General features: G+C 48.9%; 1 protein-coding gene across 1 annotated transcript in view; it reads right to left on the bottom strand.

The window, feature by feature from the left end:
• Positions 1-17,497, bottom strand: part of HYDIN (HYDIN axonemal central pair apparatus protein) — a 335,705-nt gene that overhangs the window by 74,366 nt on the left and 243,842 nt on the right. Inside the window, exons 43-50 of the mRNA XM_032853995.1 lie at positions 15,847-16,030; positions 13,381-13,522; positions 11,190-11,349; positions 9,247-9,876; positions 5,960-6,181; positions 3,701-3,909; positions 3,345-3,527; positions 2,132-2,251 (exon numbers count right to left, since the gene is read on the bottom strand). Of these exons, the coding sequence (XP_032709886.1) occupies positions 2,132-2,251; positions 3,345-3,527; positions 3,701-3,909; positions 5,960-6,181; positions 9,247-9,876; positions 11,190-11,349; positions 13,381-13,522; positions 15,847-16,030 (1,850 nt within the window). The remainder of the gene's footprint in view (positions 1-2,131; positions 2,252-3,344; positions 3,528-3,700; positions 3,910-5,959; positions 6,182-9,246; positions 9,877-11,189; positions 11,350-13,380; positions 13,523-15,846; positions 16,031-17,497) is intronic.

Below are 17,497 nucleotides of genomic sequence, written 5' to 3' on the forward strand. Positions count from 1 at the left end.
CTCTATCAACGGAGCCAGCCAGGTGCTCCATTATTGCAAAGAATTCTGAGAAACATGAGGCTCTATCCTTCCCAGGGCTTATATTCCCAGGACATATAATCCTTTGAGAGCAGCTTGTTCTTTCCCATCTGCCTTAGAGATGATCACATTTACCTCCTTCTCCTAGACCTGTACAAGACATTGCTGTTTTGACATGGATTCATTTGGCGTGGTTCACTGTTGCAAGGCTGTTTCTGTTCCCTTGTGACTTGGGGAAAGAGCCACAGAGGTGAGCACTGTGGGCATTAGAAGCTGCTCAGTTAATGGTAATGAAAAGGAACCACAGAAAGTACAAGGAATGCTGGTGAAGATGCACATTATCAGAGAGCAGAGCAAAGGCACCGTAGTGCCCAGTGGTGCCCAGGACAGTCTGAAAAGCTTTTTGGATATGCGGTGATGGAGGAAGGAAGGACAGTAAACGGTAGAGAGCAAATCAGGGTCAGAGAGGCAGAGTGCTCTCTAAGGCACTACCAAAGGGGTGGTGGCCTTTACTGTGTTAAATCCCATGTGCTAAGTCCTCATAATCCAGTTCAGTTTCACAAATCTGTGGACGGCTGCTATTATTTTCCCATTTTGCAGATGAGAACACTGAGGCTCAGCAGGGTTTGAGAAAATAAATAACACCCGGTTGTACTGGGTCTTGTTTTTTGGGCCACTGTAATCCTTCCCCTCCTGGACCAGTGCTGTCTGGCCCCAAGTTCTGGTCGGTTCCAGGGCTGCCAAGACACATGGCTCTCTGAATAGCAATGATTTCTCTGACTCTTGACCCTGGACTGCAGTGTCATCATGTTCATCAACCTGAGCCCCCTTCTTCTCTCTCCAAAGCCCTTCTACTGGGCCCCTTCTAGAGGAAGATCCACTCCAGCATCAGTCAACCCTGTGCGTCTTGGCTTTCTGGTCCAGCCTCTCAGGAACCAAACTCCAGTTATTAGGAGGCTGGAGAACAAAGAGGCTTTGTTAGTTCTACCAAGTCAGCATGAACATAAACACTCTAATTACCATAATAAATGCCAGACTGAATGAAGACGTGCTTAGAGCTGGGTCCAGTTCTGGTCATGCCTCCCTGCCTACACAGTGAGAAGTTTGTACATAACCGAAAAAACTGGCATCTCTAAAAACCTGTGACCGTCAACCTCACCGAGGGCGCCAATTCTGCCCGACAACCTTCCTCTGTTTCTCTACTATTCTACCTCTCCAACTTTCCACAAAAACCGTTTCATCTGCTCTCTATTTTCTCAACAGTTTTATCTTCTCTCTGCTTCCCTTCCTGTTAGGGATGACCTCACAACATATGTCATGGAGAAAACAGACGGTAGCATGGGATCCTTCTCCCGGGCCCAACCACATCTGCACCCGAAGCCGTCCTCCTTCATTCCTCCTAGTGGGCAGTGGTGTACCCTCTTCCTGGCAAGAACAGCATCTCTGTATCCTGTTTGTGTGGTCTCAGGGAGCTGTACCACCAATGGCACTTACTTCCTCTGGAAATGCCCACCTCCTCCTCCCTGTGTCCTCTTGGCATCCAAACAGCATAAGAACCACAGTGTGTGAGCAGTGTTCCTGGATCCCATGTCCCCTCCCGTCCTTGGCTGCCTGCACTTCTATTCAGGGCCAAGATTTCCAGAGAACGACCTTTACACTCGGTCTCCATTCTCTCACCTCCCACTGATTCCTCAACTCACTTTACTCGGGCTTCATGCTCAGAAATCCCCAAAATGACCTTTGCTAGGACCTCTCTGTTGTTTAACCCATGGATGTCCCCTGAGAACCAGACTGCAGAGCTTATTCCTTGGTGTGTGTGGCTACTAGCTATATCTCCTAAGCATCTCAAACAAATCCCAAAGTAGACGCTTGGTCCTACTCTTTCCCCACCAAAACCTTGTCCTTTTCCAGGCTTTTCCAACTGGGAAGATGGTACCCACATTCATCTGGGTGGCTTAGCAGAAACTTGGGGTGCAAGAACCCAGTTCTCCCATGGTTCAGAGCTAACCGAGGCAGCAATAGTAAAAGCTATGTCCACAGAGCACCCCGGCATGTACCATTCGTAAGTCCAACAGGAAGTCTGAAATTTGCTTTGAAATAATGGAACACGTACTTATCTCTTGATTTTCCGCAAAGCAGTGGCCCAAAGTAAAACCTCTCCGTGCTCATAATATACTTCTTAAAGATGACCTCGTTTTGCTTCATGTCTGGCTTTCGCTGAGGAAATACTACTCTGAACACAGGGGAGGAAAAGAGGAGGAGAAGCTGTCTGAGTGCAAGTTCAATGCTTCCATTTGATATTGACCTGAACCCAACACTCCCAGTTCAGCAAAGGGTTCAGGTATCTGGAGACAGAATGATTCTTAATCTGAGGACCTTAGTTGACCCCTTATTCCTTCTCCCTCCCTTCCACCATCCCCAGGGATGAGAGCTTGAACTTGAGGAAAAAATTCCCAGGTGTCTTTCATAATGAGTGGCGGATGGTAAGGCTGAGATAGATTTCCCATGCCAGTGTGCTCAACCAAAAAACTGAAAATCTGCGTGGAAAACTAGTTCTGGTGGACATTAACCAGCTTCAGAGTTCCTTGTTCAGTGTGGGCCCTGGTAAGAACTGCAAAAAAGCTCCTCTTAGTGGATAAGCTATAAAAGGCCTCAGCCCTGGAGGGTTTGTCCCACTAGCTTGCCCAGCTGGGTGACTTTATGTTGTGGATATGGGGTACGGTGGTGTTTGGTAGCTCAGAAAAATGTCCCCCCATGGAGAGTCACACCTTTAGTGATATTACAGGACAAAAAAAATCTGAGAGTACACATAAAACCTGCTTAAGTTTGCCTCATTGTCAAATAAGCAAACTAACTGGCCAGAGGACGACGCTTCCCTGGCCTTCGCACCTATTAACATTCTCTGTAGCTCACTTTGATGGTCCACGCCATTACTGTGGCTTCGTGGATGTCCAAGACACCGAAGCCCCATATGACCAGAGGGCCCGGGTGCTGCCCCAGTTCCACGTTAGCAGTAAGAGCTACCTTGCTTAAAGCGCTATGGGGCCAAAAGAAAATGTTTGTCGACTCACTCATTTATTTATTCAATATTTTTCAACTCTCTTTCTCTCTCCCTTTTAGGTGTAGATACTGTTTATTAACAGGCAAGGCCTACGGATTTATTCCTTCTTGGATCTACCCACGGTCCAGCCCCGGCAGCCTGGGGTCTTGGTGTGCACACATACGGGACGCTTCATAAATCTGTGTGTTGTCCGTGTGTAAGGGCCATGCTTCTATGTATCGTTCCAGTTCGAGCAACTTTCTCTTTTAAGGTAAAATACACTTACTTCGGGTCTTGGCAAATGTAGGGGTAACAGCAGACACCTCGGCAATAGAGCTGGTACTGGCGGCGGGTTCCAAGGATCTCGAAGTTGAATGTCTGGTCGAAGTTCCCGAGGTCATTGGAAGAGAAGTGTATTCGCAGCGTCACCTCACCGTTGGCTGGCACAATCCACCGGAAATGATTCAGCCTGCAAAGGACCACAGACCTTTAAAAGAGAGAAGGCTTCCTTTGGGCCTCTAAGAGCAGACAGGGCTGCTACCTGGGAGAAGTCCTGGCCATCCGGGGGTCCCGCTGGCAGGACAGGCACGCCTTCTATTTGGGGCTCTAACATTCCCTTCCCTGGGTGACTCAGAGGCCCACCTGATGAATTTCTCCTGGGAGAACTGCCCAGTGAAGTTGTTCTGGTCCATGTCCGACAAGGGGGCAATGGCTCCGGCTGTTCCCGCAGAGAGGCCCTTCCTGTTGAAGGCCATGCGACGTTTGTCCTTCTGAGTGTCTCGGGCCTGGTCTGCTTTTTCCTTTGGTTTCTGTCTGCTCCCCTTAGAGGAGGTGGTCTGCTCCTCCTGGGTCTTAATTAAACACAAGCACAGATCTTAAATACTCATGGACATATACATGAACGGAAGACAGAGACACCTCGAACACGTGTGTGCTGCGTGTTCAGGATGCTGGCAGCTGCTGAGGGCAGAGAGGAGGGCCTAGCCTACTTCACCAGTGGAGAAGAGGAGGAGAGCTGGTGCTTTCCTGGGCTCCCCATTCCCTGAAGAGGAGGCTGAAGCCCAGAGAAAGCTTCAAGCTGCAGGGAGAGGTTTCCTGTACTGCGTTTTGTTGGGGTGTGTTTTTAGTACCCTTTACTCCAGACCCCTCGCCCTCTCCCAATCACACTGATTTGTGGGCAGACCCCATCTGTATTCCTATAGAATACTCCATACTCTGAAATTTTCTGACTATTCCTCGAGCGTCATTTCGCTTATTCCTTCATTCCCTGTATTTTCTCTAAGCTGGAAATTAGGCATAAAGTTTGGTGAGATTCAGAGAAGGTGCTGTATATGTCACACTCCATCACAACAAGGGACAAAAAAAAAAAAAAAAGCCACCTCAACCCATGATTACCGATGCACGTATTCACCCTGGAATGGCACCTGCCAGACCTGGCCTCCATAATGTGGGTGTTTCCCTTTGCTGCCAGCTAGTCCCCTGCAGGACGAGGTTCTGGCTTGTAGTATCTTGTTTCCCAACAACGTACTGCTTTTTAGATCAGTTGGTGCTCCTTAATTAATTACTTCTTTTCTAATTTTACTATTCTTTCTATAGTTTTGGCTGCCATTCTTCTAGAATGAAGAGCTTTCCTTTGCCAACTGGGGATGAATTAGAGTTCCTCCTAGAATGGTTAAGTTCAAGAATGCTTAACCCTTTTCTGTTAATGGCTAATTTTAAGGAAAGAAGTGGGTGTCATCATCACCTCCGATGTGGGCAATTTTTTCCATTTTCTTTTTTATTTGGACTTTTTTCTAGTAGGGCATGTCCATTCATGCTGCTGATCTCAGGTGATAATTTACCATTTATTTTTAAATAGAAGTTTGAGGCAATCTCTTCAACAAATTGAGGCTGAGGCAGGGCCTACTGGCAATTTTATTTCCTACCGGTGATTTTATTACTCTTTGCTGATGTGCTTGGTTTGTAGGAAGCTGGGTGGAGAGATTCAAATTTGGGGCTACCATATTTCTCTGGGAATAAATAACCCTTCTCCAACTTTTAATAGACATACATTCTGCATATTACTGGTCAAACCTATTTTCTCCTGTGACTTATTCTATTAATTGTATACCTATTTTCTTCTACTTACATGTGATTTCATTTCAGTTACTCATAGTTTTAATCTAGCTGGAATTAGTTTTACTCTATTGTGTCAGGCAAAGAGATAAAAAGTGAGTTTACCACAATATCCAATCTCATGCTCATAACTTCTTTGAAAATCTGTTCTTTTCTTAGTGTTGTGTGCTCCCTTAACTTGTGTCTATTCTTTTTTTTTAAAGATTTTATTTATTTATTTGACAGACAGAGATCACAAGTAGGCAGAGAGGCAGGCAGAAAGAGGAGGAAGTAGGCTCCCTGCTGCACAGAGAGCCCAATGTGGGGCTCAATCCCAGGACCCTGGGATCATGACCTGAGCTGAAGGCAGAGGCTTTAACCCACTGAGCCACCCAGGCGCCCCTATTGATTCTTGTCTTCTCATGTACTGTGCGAATGACCTTAGCTTCCCAATACATACTAATATCTTTTTTTAAGAGAGCTGCTTTTGGAAAAGAGAGAGAGAGAGAGAGAGAGAGCGCTGCTTTTGCTTATTATTTCTCCCAAATGAGCTTTAGAGCAATTCAACAAGTTTCCTAGACCATCCCACGGGGACCAGAAAGGGTGGAAGATGAGAATCAGGCATTTTGAGAAAGGCTCACGTGGGGTCCCCAGGCGGGATACACGACGAGTCAATGGCAAACACATCAGTGAATGTGACACCCAACACCATACCCTGTTTTTGACCATGCAGAGGGTAACCTTCCTTGTCTGCCCATCTGAAATCCTGCCAAAGTCAGGAGAACAAGAGGCTGGCTTGCTCCTTACCTTCCCAGAGCCTGCGGTGCCCGAAAGCTCTGCTTCTGCTTCCCCTTCTCTTTTCTCCTCCAGCAGGGACAGCTCTTCAGATGGGGAGATCACAAACACGAAATGCTTCAGGATTTCTGTTGTGGCCAAAGGCAGCCGCTTCAGGGGGTAGGAGATGACTGAGAATAAGGCGGGAGGTGGGATGGGTGGTCCCGAGGAACCTAGACCCAAGATGTCCAGGATCTAAAGGAAAAGCCGATGGTTAATTTCTGATGCAGAGGGCAGGGTGTCCCCAGCTGCTCCCCTAAGTGAGCACAGGGAGGTTTGGACTCTCCTGCCTCTTCCTAACATTCTTAGGAGGTGCCACTGCCCTGGGCATGTGTCGGGGAAGGGGGGTGAAGGGCCCGTGACACAGCTCTGCAGGTCATTCTCATCCCCTGTGCGCCCAAGAGCAGGCTGGGGCTCTTGCTGTGGGCTGCGTGCCCCCTATCCTTCTCTTATCATGGTCTTAGTCCCCTTATTGTGTCTGTCTCTGCAAATGAATGTAAACTCCACTGGGACAGAAACTAGGCCGATATTACAGCACAGGGGCAAGTACACAGCAGGCGCTCAGTATGTTTTAGACGCCAGCTCTTAAGATTCTGATGTCAATGGTACAGAGTCAGTCCATCTACCTCCAGATCCCATGTTAATCTTTCTGTTACCATTAAATGTTCTTTCTTTCTAAGGCTGAAAGTAAGTGAGGGTTGGAGCAGGTCAAGTATGGCAAAGAAAACAAGTCAGGGTTCTGGGAATTGGGTAAAGGATGGGAAAGAAGAGAGAAGTCGAAAAGAAACCGAAGAGAAAATGTGCTCCTCCAGCATTCTCCCCTTCTGCTCTGTTTCAACTGAGTGGGCACCCTCTAGAGAGGGCGGCTTGAACATTTCGCAGCAGCTCCCATCTCAGCATGGAAACCCTTCAGCCCAAGCAGGCGATCTCCGCATAAGTCACTGTCACAACGGTGAATTGGACAGCCCACCACAGCATCTGTTCTGTGGACCAAGCGGGCACTTAGGCCGAGCTGGCAGCTGTGTGTGTGGAATCCTGGGTTTCTGACCTGCGGGTCAGGACGCCAAAGGCTTTTCCTGCCTAAGCGTAGTCAGTGTTAACTCCCAGGGTTTGAATGTCTGTGAGGGAAAGGAATGGGTAGTTTGTACCAATTATTAAATGGAGCGAGGGGTAAAGAACTGTAACCAACAGTCTAAGCTGTCGCCTGGGTTGTGGGGACAATGAGAATAGGCCAGAAGGTAACCTTGGCTATAGTCCTGGAACATAAAACAAGATAAGTTCTTTTTCAAAAAACATATTTCTGGGGAGAAAAGTGGACAAGAGTCCTCCCCTCAGGCTAAAGGGAGGCAGAACCATGAAATGAGTGGTTTGGTGTCATGTGTCCCCCAGTTATCTTCCAGCCTTTGGCCTACCGAGACCATTGCGGCGAGACTCTCCATGTGCGGCCGCATCCCACCCCAATCCCCCTCTTTGAGGAATTACCTGTGTTTTCCCATCAACTCTCACCTGCCAAACCTTCCTCCCAGGCTCTGTTCTCTCCTTGTTAAGGTTGCATCTAGTTTCCGATCAACTAAACTAAAAATCAGCAAACTGTGGCCCCCAGGTCAGATCTGGCCTGTTACCTGCTTTTGTAAATTAAATTGTACAGGGATGGAGTCATGTCCGTTGATTTACATGGTGGTGGTTGTGACAGAGACTGTAGGACTTGCAGCTTGAAATATTTGCTTTCTGGTGTTTTGCAGAAAAAGCTCATTTCTGGACAAAATGCTACAAAAACCATCTCCTCCAAACCCTCACCCAGGGGCTTCTGGCAATGCAATATTTTCTAGGGACAAAAAGCCATCTAATAGTATGATTTCTGTCACTATAAAGAAGCTTGTGGGAAGAAGATTTTCAAGTAATTGAGACTCTTTTCCACAGTACACCTATCTTGCCAGCCGATAACACTAGTATTGTCAATATTTAAAATCAACTCTGAAAATCTATGAAGAACTTACTAAATTTAATACCCCTAAAGGCAAATAATCCAGTTAAGAAACAGGCAGAAGGCATGAATAGACATTTCTCCAAAGAAGACACACAGATGGCCAACAGACACATGAGAAGGTGCTGGACATCACTCATCATCAGGGATGTGCACATCAAAACCACAGTGAGATGCCACCTTGCACCTGTCAGAATGGCTAAAACTAACAACACGGGAAACAGCAGGTGTCAGCAAGGATGTGGACAAAGGGGAGCCCTCCTCCACTGTTGGTGGGAATGCAAGCTGGTGCAGCCACTCTGGAGAACAGCATGGAGGTTCCTCAAAAAGTTAACAGTTGAACTACCTTACAACCCAGCACTTACACTACTAGGTATTTATCCAACTGATACTACAATACAGACTTGAAGGGGTACCTGTACCCCAATGTTTATAGTAGCATCATCAACAAGAGCCAATTATGGAGAAGAGCCCTGTCGTCCATTGACTGATGAGTGGAGAAAGCAGAGGTGGTATATTACTGAGCCATCAAAAAGAACGAAATCTTGCCCTTTGTGGTGATGTGAATAGAACTAGAGAGTATTGTTAAGTGAAATCAGTTGATCAGAGAGGCATGGCTCTCTGGCTGGCTCAGTTGTGAGAGTGTGCGACTCTTGATCTCAGGGTCATGAGTTCAAGCCCCACGTCAGGTGTGGAGCCTACTTAAAAAAAAAAATAAGTCAGCCAGAGAAAGGCAAAGACCATATGACCTCACTCATATGTAGAATTTAAAAAACAAGCAAATAAACATAGGGGAAGGAAAAAAAAAGAGAGGGATTCAAATCATAAGAGACTTTTGATGATAGAGAACAAACAGGCTTGCTGGGGGGAGGTGGACGGGGGGTAGGCTGGAGGGGTGCTGGGCATTGAGGAGGGTACTTGTTGGGATGAGCACTGGGTGTCATATGTAACTGAATGAATCCCTAAATTCTACTCCTGAAACCATCATTAGAGTATATGTTAACTAACTAGAATTTAAATAAAAACAAAATAAAAACCCCTCAAAACTCTATAGGCAGTTTTTTATGAGGTTAGATGGAGTCATTTAGATCTGTGGAAATTCCCATGTGTTTTCACCAACTAGAAAAAGGTCCTTTTAGCCACTGTTGTCTCATATCCAAGGGGACCTCAGAGATGAATGGAATTAAGGGGGTACAGAAAGGAACACTTTAGTGGCGATTAGCACAGTACCCACTCCCTGATTGATCACGTCTCCATCCCGGAGGAGAGTCTGTACCTGATCCCCTTTGGGAAGCCTGTCATTCTCCATGGCCTGCCTCCAGCTCACGCCTTCAAAGTCGGGCGTCTGGATGGTTATGAATGGCACACCCAGGTCCTTCTTCCCCTCGTGGTGGTCCTCCTCCCCTCCTTCCCCCTCTCCGCCGTCGCTCCGCTCCTCCAGGGCCCGGAGCTTCTCCAGACGCTCCTTCTCGGCCTTCTCCCGTTCCTGGCGCTCCTTCTCCGCCCTCTCCTTCTCTGCGCGCTCCCTCTCTCGGTCCTTGCGGCCTCGGCGCCCGCCTGAAGGGACCTGGCGCTGGTCGTCAGGTTCGTGGGTCATGTCCTCGGCGCCAGCGTGATGCAGTAGAATGCCTTGCTTCCGGTCCCAGTTCATGAGGATACTCTGAATATCCTTCAAAGTCAATTCGTAGGTCTTAAACTTCTGGGCCAGGTGCTTGTCGGCATCCTTCAGGAGGTCCCCTTCACTGTCCTCTTGCTCCTGCACCAGGGGGAGCCCGAGCAGGTGGATGTCTCCCAGCTGGTTCTTCCTCTTCTTGCTTAGATCATCCTTCTCATTTAAATGTTCCCTAATAGATGTTTTCCTTTCCAGTGCATCTGTCTTGACCTCTAGTTTGGAAAAAGTAAGAATCTAGAAAGCAAAATACATAAAACATGCTTAAAACATGGGGCGCCTGGGTGGCTCAGTGGATTGGGTCCTCTGTCTTTAACTCAGGTCATGGTCCCTGGGGTCCTGGGATCGAGCCCCACGTCAGGCTCTCTGCTCAGCAGGGAGCCTGCTTCCCTGCCACCCTGCCTGCCTCTCTGCCTATTTGTGATCTCTGTCAAATAAATAAAGAAAATATTTTTTAAAATGCTTAAAACAGTTTTTTAAGGGAGAAAAAACTGCCTGAGGCCCCACAGGATTGCAGGTGCCTCCTGCTTACATCAGGGCTCTGAGGATCATCTGGCGGGTGTTTGATAAAACATCCTCTCTATGGCCCTTTGTTGGCAACAAACAGAAGTTTAGAATTTGGCTGTGCCCAAGGCTTTTAAAAAAATATGTATTTATTCACGTAACCTGGCAAAGAAAAACCAACTTGATTCTTTCTCTCTTTTTAAACTTGCTTTGTGGGCTCTGATTTTCTTCTCCCCTGGATGAAATCCTTGGGGAGGCTCCACAGGTTTCTGCTCATTCTTTGGTGACATAAAGTCGAGCCGAGTCTCATGATGACAGCTGGCAGGACAGCCCAGAGTCCTCGTTCCAGGTGACAGCACTCTCCTAAGGATGGGCATGGAGGCAGGCCTGGCCAGGGTTGGCTGTCCCCTGGCCTCACGGTACCCCTCCTTCTCCACATCTGTCTGAATCTCTAACACAACCTGGAGAGTGTGGACCGGTTGGTCGTGGCACAGCTGTCTCCTAGTGCGTTTGCTCACCGAGGAGGGAGGGGGCTTGGCCACGACCCTCTCTTTTTCCATCGTTGGTAAGATGCGCGACTGCTAAGCTTGGCAGGTGGATAAACCATGCCACAGGTCTGCAAGGCCAATCTGATGTTAGAGTGGCTCCCTAGACTGTGGTCAAGATAGGCTCTTGGTTGAACACAGGGGCTCCCCAGGCTTTGCGGCTTACCGGAGGCCAGCTGTTAAGGCAGCCTGTTCAGCAGCATCTAGGGGGCTTGGGGGGACAGTGGAAAGAGCAACTGGGTGGGGTCCCGGAACTCTCTTGGCGTGGGGCTCGTGTCTCTGAACCCCAGAGGGTGGGAGGGGAGCCAAATAAAGCGCAGGCCAAGCTCTTGGCCCACAATCGGCTCTCAGCAAACGTCGGCCCCTTCCCTCCCACCTTCTGCTCCACCCCAAGGTATCAGGTCAGTTTTGTGGAAGGGGCGCGCGCCGGCTTGAGGGACTGGTGACGGTGAGCGCTCCCTCTGTTCTGCCTCTTGCTGAGGAGCGAGTGAGGGTTGCTACCTGCCGGCTGGTTTGAGATTTCTTCGCGGGAGGTTCCTCCTTCACTGGTAATTGCTTTGGCTTTTTGACTTTCCGCTTCAGTTCATCTTCTTCCCTTTGCCGCTCAAGCTCCTGCTGCAGCTTCTTTTCCTGCATCTCCCGTGCCAGCCTCTCCAGCTCCCTTCATCAAACCAGGCCGAGAAAACAGAGTTCAGAGCCCCTCCGGCCCCGAGCCCCTCCTCTGCCTGGGAGGGTCTGGATGGATGGACCAGGGAAGAGCTTTCATGGGCATAAAAGGAACGAACAAAAGAAATCTGCGTAAATGGGAAGGAAGGAAGGAAGAAAGGAAGGAGGAAGGGAGGGGGGGGAAAGAAGGAAAGAAAGGAGGGTCTCTGAATGTCATTCAGCAAAACTGATGAACCCCCCCCCCAACTCAATGAAGAGGAATCCTCAGTCCGTATTTCTATTCCAATCTTCTTTCATAAGAGAACAAAGCAAGGGCTAAAAATAAGCTTGATGTTAATAGTTTTTAAAAAGTAACTTTCAGGGGCACCTGGAGGGGGTGAAGTCAGGTAAAGGTCCTACTCTTGATTTCAGCTCAGGTCAGGGTCTCAGAGTCGTGGAAGCGAGCCCTGGGTCGAGCCCCGTGTCAGGCTCCGAGCTCAGCAGGGTGGCGGGGGGTGGGGGGGTGTCTGCTGGAGAGTCTCTCTCTCCCTCTCCCTCTGCCTTTCCCCCTGCTCTTGTGCGTGCTTTCTCTCTCTCTCTCTCGCTAAAATGAATAAATAAACAATTCAGATGAGGCCCAGCTTCTGACACTGTCATGTCTGATGTTCAGACAACAAGAAATTGTATTTTAAATAGCAGTCCCTAATGGCTAGCTTAGGGCCATGGCGCTGGATCTGAAAGCCGCATTCCTCTTCTCTCTCTCTCTCTCTCTCCTGCCTCCCTGCTATGGATTCAGCTGTACCTGTCCTGCTGCCAATGGCAAAGAGTGCACCAAGTACAAACAATTGTGGAGAGGACAGCATTTCTGAAAATACAAATCCCCTCTGTCTCCATCTCTAGGAATCCCTGGCTGGTCCTGGTTGCTGTGACTGTCTACCCACTGAAGTCAAATCTTCATTACGTGTGTGTGTGTGTGTGTGTGTGTGTGTGTGTGTGTGTGTGACAAATTATTGCTGAGCTTTGAGGATCAGATTTCCATTTTCTAAGTGCACCCTGAAATGAATTCCTGAAAGCAATGACCTGGACGAGAAAGAAAAGATTTTCCTTTGGAATCCCAAAGCCAGGCTTTTCATACCCCTGGAGAACCAGGGATCATTACCAGGGACCGTCCAGATGAAGAAATGAAGGCACACTGTGGGGGCAGAGAGGACATAAAAGCTCCTTGGGGGTCAGTGGGAGTAAGCTGGAAGTAGAGGAAGAGGAGAGAAGGAGGTTAAATAGAAGGGCAAGTATCTTGGGTCTGCCCCTTCCAATGTTTGGAATTCTATGGAAGATAAGAAATCTGCCCTCTTTCCCTGGCATGTTTGAAGGTCTGAAGGTAGATAAGGACATTTATCCTTCGCCTAACCTGTAGCTGAGATAGCTTGAGTCTCCTGGGCCCCAGGTGGTGTGGAGGGGATCCAGTCATTCCTGTGTGGTCCCCAGCAATGGGCACAGAGAGTGGCTGAGAACCTGCCCAGGGTCTCTGGCAAAACCCAGGCTGAGGATCAAGTGGGAGAGGCAGCCAGAACTCAGGGGACAGATAACACCTCAAAAGGTCACGGTGGTGGTTGGGGAAGGAGAAATGGCTGAGTTCTGGGGGATAACCATTCAGCTCATGTCAAGAGAGTGGCCTCTCGGTCACCAGCTGTGGACAACTGAGCACAGAGGCTGATTGATGAGCTGGACCTAGAGGACAGGTGTCAGGGGAAACTAGGGAGAGCCCCAGGACAGCACAGGGGCCAGAAGTACCCCCCATTCTGTCATATAACCTCGCCCTAGTCAGATGCCCTCCAGAGAGAAGGAAGGAAGGAATGAGAGAAACCCAGAAAGGCAGTCGCAACCAACACCCTCGATGGGCAACGTGTTTTCCTGCTCTTAGCAGGCCATCCTCCGGGGTTTCCCTTGGTCATGGCTGCTCCCCTGGAAGGTGACCCCAGCCTTCAGGACAGGCTGTGTGTTACTCCCAGGAGAACCACTTCCGCCCTGCCTGGCCCTTGATTCTGACCTCTTTTTCCTCTCGCGGAGGGCCTGCTGAACCTCTCGATTGAACACGATCTTCTCCTCCTCTGTCATGGCGTCATATTCATCCTCATCAATATTTTGGAGACGCTCCTTCTCTTTCTCAAGTGCCTCCCTGAGTTTGCGCTCTGTGGAGGGAACAAAGACAGGAAGGGGCGGGGTGGTAAGTCCCCAGCCTTGGCTGTGGGGTGCCCTGGTGGCTTCACTCCCAGCCCACATGGGCTACAGAGGGGTCCACGCCAGGGGGAGGGGGCTGGTGCCGGGGCGATGTGCCTGATCTCTGGCGGGCCTTGCTTCACTCACACGGCTCCAAACCTGGTATCCATCTGGAATAGCAGTTCCAGAGATGTCCCAGTCCCCAGAAGGGTGACTGTGGGACCTGGCATGGCAGAGAGGAGTTTGCAGATGTGGTTATGCTGAGGACCCTGAACTGGGGAGGCGGTCCTAGATTGTCTGGGTGGGCCCACTATAACCACAAAAGTCCTTGTAAGAGGGAGACAGGAGGGTCAGAGTCAGAGAAGGAGATGATGGAGGCAGAGGTCAGAAGGCTGTGAAGTAGGGACCGTGAGCTGAGGAAGGCTGGTGGCCTCTGAAAGCTCAAAAAGGCAAGGGAAAAGATTCTCTCCCTGGAGCATTCAAAGAAACGGAGCCCTGCCGATACCCCGCTTTTAGGACTCCTGACTTCCAGAACTGCAAGACAGTAAACCTGTGTCATTGGAAGTCACCAGGTTTGTGGTAAGTTGTCACTGCAGCGATAGGGAAGGAACAGGCCGCCTGCTGACTTTATCCATGACGAACATGTGCCACCAGAGTCCTCAGGGTGACAAAGCCATTTGCAGACAAAGGGGCACCATCTCCCACCCCCTTCAGACTCCAGGTCCAAAAGTGAGGCTCGCTCCCAGCATGAAGGCTCTCGGCCTCTTTTTCACACTTCACCAGCACAACTTCCCACCTTCTGTTCTTCTGGGTTTGAGCTTTGGGCTCAGAGAGATTTGTCTGGAGATCTTTCTCTGACACTCACCAAGGGATAGAAACAGATAAGAATAATGATTTCTCTTTCCCGGGCTGTGGTGGGGATCAAATAAGTAATCCTGTAAAGCGTTTAGGCTAGTGCCTGGCAGATTCATAAATGTTCAGTAAAAATTAGATTTTAATACAATACTGTTGTTACTGGATGCTGTCTCAGGACTTCTTCAAAGGCAGAGGAATCTTCAAAGGGAGAGGAGCCCATAATGCAACTGCGAAAAACTTCAATCCGCAGGTAATCGAGAAAATGAAAGAGATATTTTAAGTTGGAAATGAGCTTTCTGAAAAACCAGGAAGCTGGAGATTGGAACACTGCTGGGGATGCCTGGTCATTCTTCCTAATTTTTCTCTGGATGAGAATGTAAGGAAGCAGTCTTTGAACTCTGTTTAAGAGCTAAGAGACCTCATGTTTGTAATTATTTCCCTTAATGGAAAAGCATTACAATTTGTGTAGATTTTCCCAGAAGACAGAGGTAAGGCCAAGTAAGGAGGGGCTGTGATGTGACCAGTGCTGAGGCCAGAGCAGAACTCTGCCTCCCAGGGACAGCATGGCTTCCTCCCCTGGGGACCAAAATTTGTTACGACTGCTTCTGACTACAGCAGGAACTCAAGCTGACCTTACTGTGTATGTGTCAGTCACTGAAAAATTTTTCAAGCCACTGTTGTAGCGACAGAAAATGCAAAGGTATCAGAGTTACACATACCTTACTAATTTGCTGTGTGATCTTTTTTTTTTTTTAATTATTTATTTATTTGAGAGAGGGAGAGAGAGCAAGCATGAGTGGGGAGAGAGAGCAGAGGGAGAGGAAGAGAGAGAATCTTAAGTAGACTCCCACTGAGCGCAGAGCCCGACACGGGGCTCAATCCCATGGCTCTGAGATCATGACCTGAGCCAAAACCAATAGTCATTTTCCTCATCTGTAAAGGGGGGGACAATGATCTTCAGAGAGTCATTGAGAGGATCAAATAACTCCAGGTGCCATGCCTAGGCATTTCAAATGTACAGAGCGTTTGCTGCGATGTCTGGACAGAGCCTGCTAAGATGCAGAAACGGGCTTGTGAGGTTTCTCAGCACCTCCAGCTTGGCAAGAATTGCACAGCTGTCGTAAGCAAAAGTAAGCAGCTAATGAATCACCTGAGTTAGGATGGGACCGTACGGTGATGGGGTCCCCTTAGGTTGACTGTGATTATAGAGAAGATGAAGGGACACACTGTAATATTGGGAGAAAGGGGAATGTGACTATTACGAGAAGAGCCAGCTGGGTTCATCCCTCAGCCTGTCGTCTCTCAACAGGTCACCTGTGTCTGCCAGGTGCCTTACAGGACGGTGGGGAGACACGACGAATAGAATATTCCCGGTGGGGAAGCATTTCACACGGCCCCTGGCTCTGCCAGAGGGACAGCCCAGGAGGGCATGGGGCTTTACCTTCTTGCTCCTTTTTGGCTTTCTCCTGGGCCTTCATGGCTGTATAATCCTGGGCCATGTTGATAACGTAGATGTGGTCCCGGCAGCCGATGGCCTTCAGAAGGCAGAGGAGAGCCACGGCCATGTTCCGAGCGAAGAGGGTCTCGAGGCTGTCAAACACCACTCCCCGGATGCAGTCACTCAGCTGAAAGCGCGGTGAGCAGAGAGGGTTAGCAGGGCCGCAGTTGCCCAGCTCGTCTGAGGGCGCTTTCCCTGGGGCTGCAACCAGGTCAGCAGGCCTACCTCGCCCCCAGGAAAACACCGAGGAACCACCCTTCCACCTGCTACATTCAACGTGCTGTTAGAAAATACAAGAGAAACACCCAAAGAGTTTACCAGTCACGATAGATCTTCATTATCTGTATTTGCAGAGTGAAAGGTTGATTCTGTCGCTATGGAACTGGAGGAAGCAAGCGGAATGTAAAAGTGAGGGTCTGGGAAGGTCCAGGGGGTGCAGGATAGAAGATGGAAAGGCAAGATATTCCCACGCACCGAAAAACAGACAGCAAGGGCCACAGGAGCAGGTGTGCCATTCGTAGCTTTCTCAGTGTTAGTAACGCCATGGCGGGGAAAGAGCTCCATCCCATGAATCACGGAAGAGTGCCCTCTGCTGCACTGACGTGTTACTCAAGGGTCGTACACACACGGAGCACCCCGGGCAGAGGCTGATCACAGCTGGGATTTTTTGGTTTTTAAAAAAATGATTTCATTTGGGGCGCCTGGGTGGCTCAGTGGGTTAAAGCCTCTGCTTTTGGCTCAGGTCATGATCCCAGGGTCCTAGGATCGAGCCCCACATCAGGCTCTCTGCTCCGCGGAGAGTCTGCTTCCTCTTGCCTACCTGTAATCTCTGTCTGTCAAATAAATAAATAAAACCTTTAAAAAAAAGATTTCATTTATTTGAGAGAGAGTAAGAGCAAGTAATGGAGCATGTATAGGAGGGGCAGAGGCAGAGGGAGAAGCAGGGCCCCCGCTAAGCAAGAAGCCCAATGCGGGGCTCGATTCCAAGATCCTGGGATCATGACCTCAGCCGAAGGCAGACACTTCACCTACCAAATCACTACTGGTTTTTGATGAGGCAAGAATCTTGTGTCAGAATGTAAATCAACTACATCACTAAAGACACCATTTATTGCAACTGCTGTTTTTTTTTGTTTTCTTTGTAGCAAGATTGTCAATGAAAGAAGCAGGCAAACTCCATGTTTTATCCAGGATGGCTGTTTTAAGTAGGTCAGTTCTGTGTGGCCACTTTGGCTGTCCCGAGATTTAACCCGGGCCCTTGGCACACCTGCACGTGTACTGGCCCGCCTGGCTCACATCCACTGAAAGGGACAGCACCTTGAGCGCAGTAGCCATTAAACCTGAACACGAGTCATTTCCTCTATTAACACTTCTCTTGGGAAGCTCAGGCCCCGTTTCATTCTATTTAAATGCGCAACTACTATTGTGGCCCAGTTTGAAAAAACCTAGGCAAACGGACAACTCCAGGACCTGGTGAACAATTTAGCTCTCTGGAAACCATAAGCAGCAAACAGGCTTAAGTGGTACCCTCCCCATTCCTGCTAATCTTGTTTTAACTTACAACACATTCTGAAAAAAAAAAAAAAAAAAAAAA

The sequence above is a fragment of the Lontra canadensis genome, unplaced genomic scaffold, assembly GCF_010015895.1.
Source record: "Lontra canadensis isolate GAN:19392208 unplaced genomic scaffold, GSC_riverotter_1.0 scaffold8, whole genome shotgun sequence".
Taxonomy (NCBI): domain Eukaryota; kingdom Metazoa; phylum Chordata; class Mammalia; order Carnivora; family Mustelidae; genus Lontra; species Lontra canadensis.